The sequence below is a fragment of the Sander lucioperca genome, chromosome 3 (assembly GCF_008315115.2).
Source record: "Sander lucioperca isolate FBNREF2018 chromosome 3, SLUC_FBN_1.2, whole genome shotgun sequence".
Lineage (NCBI taxonomy): Eukaryota > Metazoa > Chordata > Actinopteri > Perciformes > Percidae > Sander > Sander lucioperca.
The window spans coordinates 17,720,302-17,737,332 of record NC_050175.1 but is presented as its reverse complement, the minus strand read 5'-3'; the positions used below and the strand labels follow the sequence as shown (position 1 = coordinate 17,737,332).

Sequence of the window (17,031 nt, the reverse complement as noted above, 5' to 3'; positions counted from 1 at the left end):
TTGAGCCCTTTATGCACAGTTTCCACTGCAATGCTGAAGACTTTGCTTGAGGGAATTACCCTCAAGGGATGTCAGAGGATGTCCCAAAACATCCAAAAGAAAAACAAACAAAAAAACACTGAAGGAGCTGGAAAAACCTGAACATGTCCATAGCACCAGTGACTGTTTCTAGTTATTTTTATTTATTTTTAAAGTAATGCATGGTAATGACAATTTGTTTTTATCTTTTTTGATCAAACATTGCTTACAACATTTAGGCTATTATTACATTTTAAACTACATGTACAATCACATCCTCACATTTGAGAGGCCACAGACAGGCCTATGACCCAGGCAACATATTAATTCACAGTGCTGTCCCATTTCTCATACAGCACTTTAACCTCTGTTCCCTTGTGCTCTCACATTTTCACTGAGCACAGAGGTGATGATAATTAAAGTCTGTTAGGGATCACAGCTGATACCGAGGGTGGACATTGGGATTGGGCCACAGAGGTACTCACACTAGCAACCAAAACAAGACAAGAAGTGAAGAGGCCAGAAGAGGTGAGAAAAGAAGCGATAAGAATGCACCATGAGTGTGTGTGTGTTGGGGGGATGGCATTGACAGATGTGCTTGTTGTTGCTGTTTTCCACACATACACATATACACACACACACACACACACACACACACACACACACACACACATTCACTTACACTAATTTAATCGACCTCTGCTGGCCTAACCTGCAGTATAAATGTGCACACGCCCACATGCTGTTCACACACAAGGTTTGTAACTCTCTTGAGGGTGCTGAAGATGGAAGGTCTGCTTCTTATGGGTCATGCAATGGTAGTAGGGATTAATAGGCTTTTTTTTAAATTACAGTACGCTGATACAGGAGATCCCACACTGTGCACTGGCTCAGCACCACATAAATTCATTTACTAAAATTTTTATCCTGCTGGGTTTGTGTCAAGCGGAAGGAACTACTGTGAAGAGGGTGCGGCAGAGCAGCTATCTCAGTTATAAAAAAAAGTGCCACTATGTTATAACACTTTTTGTACATTTATAATATAATATATAGTTACCAAATACTGCTGTATACTGCAGTGTTACAGGTAAATAAATGTGTGTGTTGTCAAGTCAATGAAAGGCATCACTTTGCACCTTTTTAAAGTTATTTTCCATTAATTTCACATTATAAATTACAAGGTTACAACTGGAGTCTATTTGGATTTACAGCTAGATCTTTGGTTGGACACTATTTGCGCGCACAAATACACATGCACACAGATCAAAAGCACTATACTTTGAGATTATATAACAAAGCCTTGGAGGGTCCAAGTGCTATTTGGGGACAACATGATTTTTCTGCTTAACTTAACAACTTTTGAGCCAAATGTAGCCAGTTGGATTTTTTGAAAAATACATAAGAATAACAGATTGGAGTAGTGATACGCCCGCCAGCTTTGAGTGCAATGGGCAGTGCTCTCAGCAGCAGGAAAAAAATTGAGAAGAGGCACACAATTAAAATTTGAATACTTCATTTAAAGATAATGTCTCTAAATGATTGAAGCAACAAAGAGGATGAAACTGTTTGGGCACTGTTGTCAGAAGCATTGCTTGCTATATTGTTACCTTAGTCCTACAGTAGCTGCAATTTATTCCATAAGTATCAGTATATTCCATTGTTTGTATTGTTTTGGCTTTGTATCCTGTAAACTGGATTAAAGTGAAACACACAGTAATGTTAAAGTGCTGTATTTTAGGGTGTTGACATCCATACTGGGTGAGCCCTTTTTATACAGTCCAAATTTTAGGACATTGCACCCAGGGGCGCCGCCAGGAATTTTGGGCCCCTTGACAAAAAATCAAATTGGGCCCCCTCTGCGCAGCTGTTGTCACCACATCTCTAGGACCTAACTGTCCCATCAAAAGCTTTACATAACTCTAATTAAAAGCTTGCAACTGTCTTGCTTCTTGTAGTTCAATACTACTAGCACAATATTTACTGCTGGTGATTTGTACATGCATGCAAGTCTAGTATGCAGTTCACTATTTGATGCCAGATTAAAAGCAACCATGCACATGCAGGCTAAGGGAAGCTACTCACTGTTTCCAACTGTCCAGCATCCAGTACAGACAGTAGGTTGTTGTTGTTTTTTTATTTTATTTCATAATGATCATTATGTGAGAAAATAATTATTAATGTGTTTGAATTTCTGTCATTAATACATATTTCATTTTCTTTTTTGTAATGGTAAAAAGAGCAAGAGAGACAGAGAAATCCCCACAGACTCTCAGGCATGTCATTGAACACAATGTTGCTCACCTTCTTCACTGGGACAGGGAGGGGCACAGTTAGGGGGAGACTGGGGTGCTGCTGACTCATCTGTTGTTAAAGGAACGACTTATTAGGAATTTAGCTTATTCACAGTAACCCCAAGAATTACACAAGTCCATACATACCCTTCTCATCTCCGTGGGTGCTGTAACGCTGTCTGACGGCCCCAGAGGCAGCAGCCCGTCACAGTACATGCAGGTGAATGGTTCCAGCTAGCCTACTGCTCCCAATAAGTGACAAAATAACGCCAACATGTTCCTATTTACATCTTGTGATTTGTAGAGTCACAGCGTGTACAAAACACAACGTAACATGAGACACAGCCATCTTCTAACCGTAAACAAACCGGGAACTATATTCTCAGGCGGAAGAATATAGTACTTGGGCGGAATGATTTGCTTGCAGCAAACCTGTCTGAGAATATAGTTCCCGGTTTGTTTACGGTTAGAAGATGGCTGTGTCTCATAATCATGTGTGTTTATTGTCTGTGATGTCATAGAGTTGCCATTTTGGAGGTATAGCGGTACAGTAAACAACACGACTAAGTTAGTTATACAACCCATAAGTAAAGCTGGCTGAGTACAGGCCTGGCAGAGCATCACTAAGTGTATGTTTATGTCTGAGGGCTTTTGACTTCAGTCACTCACTTATTTAGAGTATTTATTTTAACCATTATTTATCCAAGGGAGAGGCAAGCTTCCTTTTTTCTACAGGTCAGGGTATTGAACGAAAAAGTGCTTATGATGATTTCATTTAAGTCTCTTTAAACTTGTTCAATACATTTTTATCCTAAAGTTAGGGAACTAGATTTAGGATCCTGGAAAGTAAACACCTTCAAATATAAGCAAAAGGTCAGCAATTTATAGTCACTGTTTTATTTTAAATTCAATGTGCTGAAGTACAAAAATGTGTCACTGTCTAAATTCCCTGTACACTGTAAAGTTTTAGTAAATATTAAAAAGAAATGAATTAGTATGTATTGTTTTGGCATTTAATCTGTGTTCTTTCAGATTGAGTCATCTCTTAAATGACACAGCTGATGCTCCTTAGAATCCCAGCCACTGCAGCCACATGCACATTTGTAATTGTCAAAAAAAAGTGCAATCGCCAAAGTAACTCAGTCAGCATCAGTTTGAGTTTAAAATTGAATGACCACAGGGCCATAACTTCGAGTGTCCTCTTTTAGTGTTATTGCATTTTCAGTTAGTGTCTATTTTCTGCTTTCTCAAAATATTTTTATATTATGTCATTCAGTGCACATCTTTAAGTTTCTATGGAATAGATTGTAGGGTAATTAAAATGTTTCCCTTCCCATTGCAACCTTCTTTTAATATATCTGCATAAAGTTGCACTTGCTCTTTAAAGTGAATAATTTCCCACACATGGCCCTTTGCAACTTGAACATGTGAACATTATTAAGTACAGGAGATTAGCAGTTATATCATCATACCAGTTACACAATCTTTCCCTTAATGCGCATGCATGAAGACGAGAGGGTTGATTTTACAGAAGATAGTCCTTAGTAGGGCAGAGTGCCTTTCAGAATGGTCAGTCTGTTTGATAAATAATGGCCCTTTGAGAGAGTGACAGTATTGTTACTTGTGTTGCAATATGAGAGACTCAGTTAACATTACTGTTCGTCAGCCCTAAATATCTTGTAAAATTAAATATAGCGCAGCGAGCCCATGTATTTTGTTTATTGCCACTGCAGGGAAGTACATTTTGTTTATAAACGCTGTTGTTTTCTGCCGGCACTTATCAGGCTTGCCAATGCTAACGCAACCAGCAGCTAAGTGTGAGGGGCTACGATTAGCTGGTGTTCGGCTATTTATACTTGGTACAACAGCTGACATACGTAATATACACCGGAGTTCCTCTTTAACTTAACTTACTTAACATGTAGTGTATTAAAAGATTATACATTCAAGTGTGTTTGCATGTATAAACACGAGTGGTGTACTGTATTCGGTGTGCATGTGTGTTAGTGTGTTTGTGTGTGTGAATACTGCCTCTAGGCGGCACTCAATAATAGCTCCGTCTCCCTCTCACTTCACCTCTCTGTATTTCACCCTCTCTCTCTCTCTCTTTCTCTTTCTCTCTCTCGCGCGCGCGCGCGCGCGCGCGTACACACACACACACACACACACACACACACACACACACACACACACACACACACACACGCACGCACGCACGCACGCACGCACGCACGCACGCACGCACGCACGCGCACACGCGCACACACACACACACACACACACACACACACACACACACAACCCTATCAACAGTCATGGAGAATTCCTTCTTTCTCGCACCAGCTCTTAGTTACCATGGAAACCAATAAAAGAGCGGTTTAAGATGGGAGGTGTGTGTGTGTGTGTGTGTGTGTGTGTGTGTGTGTGTATGTGTGAGAGAGAGAGAGATAGAATAAAAAAAGGGATAGAGAGCCAGAGAGAAATAGTGAGAGAAAAATATAGAGTGAATCAGACACACAGGTGGGAGGAATGTAGAATAAGAGAGCGAAGAGAGTGAGAAGTAGTTACAGAGAAAAGGAAAGAGGAGGAGAAAGGAGTTTAAGTGGAGATGTATTATTTAAAGAGGTCTCACCCTGTCTAATGAGTTTGGTCTAAAAGCCCCAGGAGCTGCCCAAAGATAGAGAGACAGACAGACAGACAGACAGACAGACAGACAGACAGACAGAGAAACTCCCCTAACTATGTGGTGAGAAAATTCAATGTGCAATATGAGCAGAGGGAGAAAAAGAGAAAGATTACTATGTAGGACTGGATTTATTTAAATCGTTCTGCTTTGATTATGTGAACTGTCCTATAGCGTAGGTGACAGCAATCTCAGCAGATCAATGTATCTGGGACACAGAAAGGGCCTGGGCCAGGAACCAAATGAAGGTCTGTCTCACTGTGAGCAAACAGAGCAAACAACTCCACTGAGCAGTGCTAATATGGTTGAAATCTGAGTCAATCAAGAACTTCTAAAACACCATGTACTACGCAGTACCAAAAAATGTCAATATACATTTTTTGGCAATTTATGAAATCAACAGTAATATAATATATGTTCTAAGCTACTGTATAAGCTGGCATAGTAGCCCATATGACACGATCTGCAATGTAATATACCCAGAATGAATGTGTGATATAGAAATATTAATGTGTAGGCTAATAAAGTGGATCAGAGCTTAAACACTGAAATGCAATTTCAGTTTCAATTTTTTAACAGTAACAAGCTGTAATAAACACACCTTATACGAAAATTCAATCACAGTAAAAAGACATGAATCAATTGCCAGTTTGCGTTTCAGATCATTTTTTATTTGACTGAAGACCATTATGTGGTCTTCCATTAATGGCCTTCAACTTTGACTAAAATATCAATACTTGGCTTCTGTTCATAAATACAGTATTGTGGGAGAAAGCATCTAAATATTACACTGAATCAATTTCAGCCACCACTATTTGCCAGTGAACACAAGTTCTTTTAATGTTTAGCCCATCCCAAAAAATGTAGCAGGTAACCTATTCACGGATTAAGTCTGGCTGGTTATTGGTCCGACCAAATAACTAACTACAGTAACTGTTTAGTTGGTTAAGGTATGACCTAAATGACTGACTGACTAACTTTCTGATGTCAGTCAAGTCACGCATCACCTACAGTACAAGATCCTCCTGCTCACCTACAAATCTCTCCATAGACTCTCACCACAATACCTCACTGATCTCCTCCACACCCCTACACTCAGTTACGTTTCCTGCGGTCCTCTGACAAGGACCTGCTGGACACCCCCCGCACCAGGTTGCGGACTTTTGGGGACAAGGCTTTCTCTGCCAATGCTCCCACACTCTGGAACAGTCTACCACTCTACGTCCGCTCCGCCAAAAAGCAACTCAAAACATTTGATTCAGTCAGTCATTTCTGGCTGTTCAACTAGCTAGTGCACCAAAACAATTTCAGTCAGGACCACTTTGTCAAAATAGATTAATTCATCTGCAATTTGTATTTGGCGGTATGGCTCTGTTCTGGGGCCTCCCCGCACTTCCACGTGCATACGTGGAAAGCATGAGGCAGGGAGAGCACACCTCCCTGCCCTTCCATGTGCATGTATGGAAAGCCTTAAGCGGCGAGAGCAGCAGTGCAGGATCCCCATAGGGTACAGAACAGACACAACCTTGATTAAGTCGGACAACATGAATTTAAAAGGAGGAGGTGGGTTTCAAGCGCTAGCAGAGATGCAGCAAGGTGCGCTGGGAAAAGCAGTTTAAATAGATTTAGATATTTGGAAATCCAATCAAAAGAGGGACTCAGCAGAACCATCAGCTGGTGTGCTAGCTTAGGAACTGTCATGAACTGAGATAATAGCCGCGCTTGACTCCGTGACCTGCCAGAACTTACGCTAAGACAATGATGTAAAAAAAAAAAATCTTGAAAGAGCAATTTTTGCTTTTATTAGGAATCAAATTTCCTTAAAATTATGCTACTCAAAAACAGATTACCACCGCACTGCTGGACAAAAAAACTACTCTTCAATACATTTCCAGATTTGAGATTGGTTAAGTAACGGTAACACATCTAAAGTTGGTATGTGACAATATTATCTTGAAATAAATGAAAGTGAACATGAAATAAAATAACTTAATGAGCTTTTTTTCAGTTTGTTATTCATTGCTGTTCTCAAATGGCTACTCTGACTGCAATTATCTCATCTTTACTCTCTCCCACCCCCTAACCCCCCCTCTTCACTGTCTCTCAGACATTATTAAACAGAGCTTTCATAGGAGCCTTTTTCAAAGTGTTAAGAGTTATAAATAAGTGTACATTGTCTGTGTGTGTGTGTGTGTGTGTGTGTGTGTGTGTCTTTTGTGCTCATTTTAAAATTCATTCCTTGTCCTGCCACCTTACTCTGTGTCCTATTTGAATTGTTTACCCATATGGCACCAGGCCAGGTCTCTGTCACTTTAGAGATCATACACACACGCACACGCACACGCACACACACACACACACACACACACACACACACACACACACACACACATCACATATACACTCTGAATGGCATTTTGGCAGGTGCCACTTCCTCAGCTCTCTGAGCTGTCAATCAATTAGACAGTTCAGTCTTCCAATCCCTGACAGACTCTATGTCTCCGAAGTTCACACACACACACACACACACACACACACACACACACACACACACACACACACACACACAGACACACTTAGAATTGTAGGTCTTGGACCTGTAAGTCTCACAAAATCTGAACATTATAGGCATCATAAAAGTAGTATTTATGGCAGAAAAGTTGTATTGGAGCACATTAGATTGTACAGGTGTACCTAATAAACTGGCCACTGAGTGTTTGTGCAAGCAGGTTGTTTTTTAATAGTTTAACATAGGCAGGGTTTGCCCCACATGAGCTTTTCATCAGCATGGTGTTTGTAAGGAAGCAGTTCTTGATGTGTCTTTCCTACCTTTACATGATGGCAGAGCCCTGTCCCACACCGGCTTCCCAGCATTCCCCATGACACAGGTGATGGTATCCCCACCCACTGTTGTGTAGCCATGGTGACAGTTGTAGGAGACCTGAGATCCCAGTTTATAGTCATAGCCTGTCCGACTGGCGTTCATAATGTTACCAGGGTCAAAACAGGCCTCGCTTGGTTTTTCTGTGGAGAATAGAGAGAGTTTGTGTATTGGACAATGACAAGGCCCAACTAATTTGGAATATTACTAAACTATAAATGTTTCTATTTTTCATTATGTATTAATCTCATTAGTTCATTAGATCTCATATCAGCACCAGGCACTGCACAGTCCCCCACGTGGTGATGGAAAAGGCACTGCTACAACTTTCTCTCCACATGATGGCAAATTCATGTCATTTTCCTTAAAATTTTAATGAATAGTTATAACAGTTATAGATGTACATTTCTAAAACATGCCTAAGTCATTTATGCATTCGAATAAAGGACATTTTCAGATTCCATTAAGAATATTGGTGGTAATTTTGGGCTACATTTAGTCAACGGGCTGCTATTTGTTGACTTCTATAGGTTGTATTGAATATCCTCTATTCCCCCCCCCATGGGAGAGGAAGAAACAAATAAGGGTAATCGTGGAGTTAAGAAATCTCACAACTGTCTTGGTTCTTTATGACTTGGCATTGGGCCAGCTTGTTTACTTTACTGTGATCGCCCAAAGAAATGAGATATTGGGCTTGACAGAGGGAAACCGACAGAGAGAGAGAGGTGGAGGGCAAGATGGAAGTGAAACAAGGAGATGATTAAGGTTGTATTTTAATTAGAGAGATGGCAGATGAAAGGTAGTGAATTAATGACAATAGTACAAAGGTGTAAGGTAGCGTGAGGAGACAGACAACAGAGAAGGAGATAATCTTTTTTTAATTAGAGATAAATGGAGTGAGAGAAAGAAGAGAGAAAATACTATATAAAACTTGACAGAGCAGATTTTTCTCGAGTCAGTCAAACAACTAATCATGAGCTTCACATCGACTAGCTGTTAAATCACCCCCAGTCAAGCAACATCTGTAAAACCAGGATGAGTCACAATCTGTGAAAGTAAACAAGTCATGGGCTGACATGGAACAGCGTGCCCTTTCAACTGAGAAACACTTCTGATGTACAGCAAGGGTGAAATTAATGGGGTAGGCAGCTTAAAATATTATCCAGTCTTCACAACACTCCTATATCGACATTTTAATCATTACACTTCATAAACACAGTGACAATGACTGTTTTGTATTTTAGTCTACAGAACACAAATACAAATACATGGCCAGATTTACTGCTTTTTGGGGCACAATGCATCCCATCTGCGCCTGATTTTCAGGCGCAAAAGCTTTAGGAAATCTGGCCCACACAATATTACCAGTAGAAATGTAACACAGCATTGATTTTTTCCTCAACTTCATTATGAATAATAATCACAGCTGTTGGCTAGTTACTGGTTTGTTTTGTAGCTTTGAACTTAATTAGGCCCATAGTGCAGTGCTATGCTGAGATTGCCAATTGATTACTATTGCTGCTACTTTACTATGAATACTGTCACCACCTAATACATAGACTATGAATACTGTACTACTGCTATTACTAATTCAGCTACCCTACTGCTACTCCTCCTGCTACTATACTGTACTACTTCCACTACTATCATTACTACAACTACTTTTACTACTACTGCTACTAGTAGCATTACTACTTGCTATACTTAGCACAACTAGTCAACAGTCTGTAGATTAGACTGTTTTAAATCATTATCTAAGATGAATTTCAGTATCTTAAATGTGGCCTTGCAGGAAAATGTATAAGGAGATTATATTGAGGAAAAGTTTTGGGGTTTAATTACCTCTATATTCGATGGCAAACCCAGACATGCCCAGTGAGGCATCAGATCTGAATGCCAGGAAGAGACTGTTACTACTGCTCTCTATTCGCTCTGGGGCCTGGTTGCCTTGGAGACTTGCTAGTAACGGCCCATTAGAGTCTTCACCCTCATAGATGTGCAGGAAGTCGTAACTTGGCTCCATGTTGAAACTGGGGTAGAAAAACAAAACAAAACAGAGAAAAATGGGTTCAAGAATTTAGTAAGATTGACTTTGTAGTTTGTTTGTGTCCTTATTTAAATGATCCAAACAATTAATCCAGTGATGTGTGTTAAATTAAAATTCCTGCTTTATTCAATGACTGCCTATTAGTTTGTGCTATCTCTCTTCTAATCGTCTGCTCATCTTACTTTCATTTGACATGTTTTCTGGATGTGTTTACTGTATTAAAAATGAAAACTTTAAACTTGTTGTTTTCCTCTTGAATTTAAGACAGCAATATATAGTCAAAACATTGATTTCATTGATATTAAAAAAAAAAAGTGTGCTGCCGCAAAAAGCAGTCATGCAGCATCATCTATATATTAAAGTAATCATCATGTTGTCTACTCTTGAAAGAACATGTGATGATCCATTTTGATTTATATCCTCAGTATGTGTGTGTATGTGTTTGAGTGTAAACCTTACACAAATATGTGTCCTTAATTATTTAACCTGCAGCCCAAACCTACAGTAGATCCTGATGTATGTAAAAGTGTTGCTGGTTTTTGCTTTTGACAGCTTCTCCTCATCTATCTATACATACATGTCATCTGATCCCAATGAGGGTAAAAGTATAGGAACACACACCCACACACACACGCACACACACACGCACACACGCACGCACACACACACACACACACACACACACACACACACACACACACACACACGCACACAAAGTCTCAGTATTTGCTCTTACAGCGGCTGCGTTATAGCCCTGTCTCCCACCTGTCACACAGAGACAAATTTGTATGTGCGCATACACACACACACACACACACACACACACACACACACACACACACACAGAAAGAGAAGAAGAGAGAAAGAGGAGGTGTATTGTGTATGTTGAGCATTATTGATAACTAGCATAAAGGTACCCTGTGGAGTTTTTGAGCAGCAGGGGCGCTGTAGAACAACATTTAGATGAGCAATTATTTTTTCTTTCTTTTTAAAGATTTTTTTGGGGCTTTTCCCTTTATTCGATAGTGACAGTGGATAGACAGGAAAGGGGGAGAGAAAGAGAGGGGATGACACGCAGCAAAGGGCCACGGGTTGGATTTGAACCCGGGCCGCTGCCAAGCAGTTACATGAGGTAATACACAGTTCTGCTAATAAAATTTAAAACAACAGCTTTCCAAACATTTAATGAGGTAGGAAACACATTTCACATGGTTGTTAGGCCTTTAGGTTACACATAATTTATTTTGGTGAGAAAGGTAAAATGCAAAAACAATATCTTATAGACCAGACAGATATTTTGATATAGAAAATATTTACAAACAAAATGCCCAATTAATCTGTCATATTTACAGGATTAGCCTGTTATGTGTCCCTTAGAAACTTTATTTATTCGCTTTACTTTAAGACTCAAAAAGACAATCATGCATTTCTGAGTTTGGGCAAAAGAGGTGTTACTGGCATTTGGCTGATAACAATATTTATTGTTGAACTAAATGATAACCTTATGTAATCATTACTAAAGTTAAAATAAGTGTGAAGAATGCTCAAGTTTAAGCCCTGTGTTTCTGGTGCAGAATGGGCTTAACTGCACATATGCCCTTTTTGCACTGACAAAGCATTAAAATGATCCGTGCTAATACCTTTTGCATTAGTGATACATTCTGGGTCTGAATGCTAAAGCTACTAAATGTCACAAAAAGAACATAAAGATCTCACAGAGCAGAAATGGAAGAACATCATAACCTCTAATGGCCGAAGAAGAGTAGAACAAGGGTATGTTAAGAGTTATATGTAAAACTTGAGAACTTATATTGTAGCTTGTTTAGTAATGAATTATATGTCTTGAAATATACAGTACAAGTCAAATAAAACAGTCAGCACTCTCATTATAAATGAATGCAAATACCTTACCACTGACTGTTAGTAGTAAGTAGACTACATTTATAGAACGTGATATTACCTTGCGATATTTTACAAAAAAAATAACATTTTAACATCTTGTCTGGCTGATAACTTTTGGCGCTACAATTAAAAGATCGGATGTGAATGTTCAAATGGCCATTATACTGTATGATATCACAAAATGAGTTCTTACTTCAGAAACTCTGATTTGATTCAAAGACCGATCAAAAGACTGAGTGATTAGTAAATGGTTCAATAGAAGCTATGTTTATAAAACACAATTACTAGGTTGAAATTAGATAAATAATGAAAAAGAAAAGGCACACAGCATTCACAAAGCAAGCCATATCAATACAACTTAATTAAAAGTAAAATAAAAAAGTGTCTCACTGTTACAACAAAATGGAATTATCTCTCCAGCTGAAAAACATGAAGCCAAAATTGGGTCATTTTTTTCTCCTTTGGCAACCTGGAGAAAGTCAGCTTTGCTTTTATCTCCTTTGCTACATGTCCAATCTTCACTTTTGCCTAACTCATAAGCCCCTAACCACTGTGAATTGTAACATTCACCGCTGAAGCACAATCAGGACTTGAAATGTACTGTAAATAAACACTGCCCTATAACCAAAAAAACTAAACATGGAAATGGTCAGAAATCCCTTTCATATACATGAATTTTACTTTCCAAATCAAGGCAAGATTAGTGTGTCCGCCAACATATAGTGTTCAAAAAGTTCCTGAACAAATCAAATGCACTGTATGTCTTCAAGAATGCATAGGAAATTACCAATATGTTCACACCGATGAAGAAAACCAGTCGTAAGGAAAGCAAGCAAATGATGTCGAGAAGGCACACAAAGAAGGATCCGCTCATTTTCATCTGATCTGATCAATCCAATACACAGAGCTGTCAAAACTGGTCAAAAAGACGTTCTAAATGTTTTTTCTAAAAAACCCAGAGGACAAACTAACTGACCAGCCGGAAAAATCTCCCCCCTGTTGAAATTTTCCCTAACCCAAATAATCAAATTTAAATGATTTATTAAAAATTTAATAACAATAACTTATAACAATAATAATTTATTTCAATAGTAAATTGCTGTTAAACGACAAAAACAGATGAGAAAAGGGTATTTTACAATAACTTTGATTGCACCACAAGGTATACCAGTTTCAAGTAAACGCACCATTTACCACCATAGTGCTAGTTTATGTCTTTAGCTGCACACTGTTGTACGCCACAGTCCTCTACAGTGAAATACAGTCACACCTTTACACTGTTTAGCTGTCAGCATTTTAACTGTGTTTAATCCAGCTACTAGCTAAGGGTAGGCTAACATTAATGTTACCCGTTGCCAAGTGTAATGTTAAGTGTTAACTAGCATCACGTGGAGCGATGCTTCTGTTGCCTCTAACGTCTGTTTCGGAGCGTTAGAGAGAAACTCAGGCATTTAAGTGACACCGAAAAGAGGCACAGAAATCTGCGTTGCTTTTTGGTCTGGTAGATAGCATAGACAGTTAAATAAATGGACCAAGTGATCCCATAGATTTCAACGGAGACCACTGAAGTGAATTAGAAGCACTTTTCCGGTGAGGGCTGAGCGTTACTGCGCAGCCTCCAACTGAGCTTGAAGGCGTAGATTTGACGTGAGCAACCTGTCTGAAAGAGATACAAGGTAATGGAGCCTTTTATACATTGTCGTGTTTCTTTAGAAATAAACAATTGACAAATAAAGTCTTTAAACGCTTCAGATGTAAAGTTATTCGCTGTCAAAGTGACGTCAAAATGAATGGCAGTCAATGGAATGCTAACGGCGGGTGAGGGCTAGGTAGCATCAAAATGGCACCATAGGAGGTACGCGTTGTGGAGAGAGGCTTACCCTCTTGGTAGATACCGGTCATTTAGGTTTCAGTACCCAACTCTACCCATAATGCATTGCAGTTATGTATTTGGTGCAAGAAAATACATCCATGGTTAGGTGACAGTAATTTATAAGTGGTAAAACTCTGGTTGCTGACCACCAAAGTAGAATAAATTGAATAAATACATTTTGGCTTTTTAGCAGATAGTTTCATAAGAAAACCTCATTGTTAGATTGATATTTTACTGGAAAATGTAGGCTAATATAATTAATATCAGTTAATTTACTTAGAGTGTTGTACTTGTGTGATTTTTTTATTCTCAACATTATCTGTGAACGCATGGAAGAAATGTTGTTTTTGCAAGATATTATATACCCATAGCAAAGTTATGATCAATCATGATACAAATCACAAACTTCATAAATCATATACTCATGCAGTTGATTACCAATCCTCATTTAAATGAGTCTGTATGTATTTCTGATGATTTGTAGAAACCTGTAAAAATAATAATAATAATAATAATACATTTTATAACTAATATTTGTATAGCACCAATGAACATAAAAACAGGGATAGACTGCCATAATTAATGGAATATAAGATGGAAAATAAAACACACTTGAAGCAGTAGCGCTAAGCCTACAACTGGCGGTCGATCCGTATAGTTTGGGCTGAAAGGGCAGGTGTGTTAAATTTTAATTACCCACTCTCACTCCGCCTTTCAAGTGGCCTCCGTGCAACACATGTTGTTATGTAATATCAAGGGCTGAGGGGAAGTGAACAAGGGGAAGTGGAACTACTAATACGAATAATACTACGAAATGCAGCCGGTGAATGTAAAGTAGAGGGACTGTAGGCTCTATGCTGCCGCTGGCCAATTTTGGCAAGCGCTGTTTTGTTGTATGTATCATAGTAACAGTTTATATATCCGGTTTCCCTTTTTGAATGACGAATAGAATACCGCCGCCTGCTGGCATGAAGCCCTCTCACGCAGACACAGAACGTACGTGCTAGTTGCCAGTTGTCTTTACAGTGTGTTCAATTGCCATTTTTTTGCCAAGACACTGGCGACTTGAGGAGACGTGAGGCGACACCAGAGTCAGGCTTACCGGTATTTTCCACCAGGCGCGTCTGCGGAGGCGCCGGGGGCCCCACGAGCAACTGCGGCCATTCAAGTCAATGCTTGATATTCCACCAGCTCTCCGCTCCACTAAAGATACGCGCCAGGTCTATTTCCACTTGAGCCACAGGAAGTAAAACAGTGAGAGAATTCAGTCAGTTTACTAAAACACCCCCCAATATCGTATATTATATCTCCTCTACAACACCACAGATGACGAGAGATTCATCTTGGAGGTAGAAAAACATAATACGACATCACAGATCTTTTTTATCAGGACAACGCCAGAAAAGAGAAGACATGGAGTTAACTGCATGAGTGCTTGGAGTGGAAGGTATATAGTAGTTTAATAAACACGTAATTGTTCTTTAAAGTATTTGTAAAGACAATAAAATCTGCGAGTCGGGCAGCAAGACGCTCCGCTTCTGAGACACTCCCGGTGTGGTATGGCACGTGGCGGAGGACGGAACAAAACCGGAATGCAGCCGGAACGCAGCACAGATGCACCCAGTGGAAAATGGCTGTTAGTTGCCACTAGTTCTTTGCCGTCTCATTGGTGTGTGAGCCCCTTTAAAGGCCCTGACAGTCAAGAACAAATCAAATATCTCCTGAAGCTTTTTAAGATAAGATCATCACACTACATACTAACCATTAAGCTACTTTAATCATGTTAGAAGTGGATTTTACTGTAGTTTTTCAGACTAATTAGGTTTTCCCCACCCAAATGGGTTTCTTAGTTACATTAATGACCCTTAACTGTGTGTTAATTAACATCAGACTAAACTGGACCTGATCCCTGATTATACAGCACAGACCTTTTTTTACCCTGTGTGGGCCGTAGTGAGTCATGCACTACTGACTCAAACTAAACTCATAAAACAAAATCCATGGAGGGTGATACATTTCTAAATTCAAGCCATAAGAAAACATTCTTTGGGGATTAGGGCTAATAGTAAAGGGGGAAAATTGCCGATGTTCAACCCTTGTGAAGCGAATCATACAGTGGACATGGACCTCCGTGTACTGCGGCCATTCACCTGTATGTCAGCAATACAGGAAATCGGCAAACTTTCCCTTAAGTTACCATCTAACGCTAGCAGTAGCTAGCCAGTTTGGTTGGCAGAATGCTGAACATGACTTTTTTAGGCGACCAAATGTTCCAATTAACTTTGACGAAGTGAAAACACACAGTGAGGAGGTCAAAGTTCAAGATTAAAACAAGGACAACACCCAAAAACAAGTTCACAGCTATTTTAATGTACACAGAGCCATGGATAAGCATTGCTAACCCTCTGTCATGCTTGACAGGTCGACGTGTAATTTTAAAATAAATGGGACCATAATTTACTAAATAAACATCACGCTGTATTGAAGGAGACTTGAAAGTAGCGATTGAGGCTATAAACTCGTTAGGAAAATGTTTATTGAGGTAATAAATCAAGTGAGAAGTAGGATCATTTTCCCTTAGACTTCTATAGAAATGGACTTCTTTTAGCAACCAGTGGAGTCGCCCCGTGCAGTAAATTAGATAGAATGCAGGTTCAAGGCACTTGCGCATTGGCTTCACTTTTTCGTCCATTACTTTTTACAGTCTATGGTTGCAGCTAAGTCTTACAGCTGAGATCATTGATCTCAACAGGTCTTACCTGGTTAAATAAAATAATTATATAAAAAGAAATACAAGAGGAAAGTCTGAACTCCCATGGTAACCTCTAAACTATGAAATAATTGCTGACATTTTTTATGCTATTTGGACTATTTTAAGGTGGAAAACATATCCTAAATCCATTCAATCAATAAAAGTCGGAGATAGCATCTGAGAGGCAGCAGTGTTTCTACAAGCACAGATAAGCTCCACTCCTGGTTTCAAGCTTGAGAATACATACAGTATGAGAATGGTACATAGTATATACAAATGGTTGTGTAAACACAGAGACACATAGTTTTAAATTTAGGTGGCTTACCTTTTAAAGATGAGAGCAATAACAAAGTCAGGGTTGACTCTGATTCTCCAATCGCAGTCTTTCCCAGGGGGGTAAGGCTGGGGGTAGTTAGGAGACAGAATTACTCCAGAAGGACCACTGACGTTACCCCCACATGTTGCTGGAGACAGACAGTGGGAGAGACAGAGAGAGGGAGAGAGAGACAGAGAAAGATGATTACACAGCATTGGGCTTGGGGTAATTTGGAAAGAGAATCACCCCTGATTGACCACTCATATAA

General features: G+C 39.4%; 1 protein-coding gene across 1 annotated transcript in view; it reads right to left on the bottom strand.

The window, feature by feature from the left end:
- The window catches only part of LOC116060479 (CUB and sushi domain-containing protein 1-like), a 366,236-nt gene that overhangs the window by 89,152 nt on the left and 260,053 nt on the right, over positions 1-17,031 (bottom strand). Inside the window, exons 29-31 of the mRNA XM_031314040.1 lie at positions 16,773-16,911; positions 9,716-9,903; positions 7,822-8,016 (exon numbers count right to left, since the gene is read on the bottom strand). Coding sequence (XP_031169900.1) covers positions 7,822-8,016; positions 9,716-9,903; positions 16,773-16,911 — 522 coding nt within the window. The remainder of the gene's footprint in view (positions 1-7,821; positions 8,017-9,715; positions 9,904-16,772; positions 16,912-17,031) is intronic.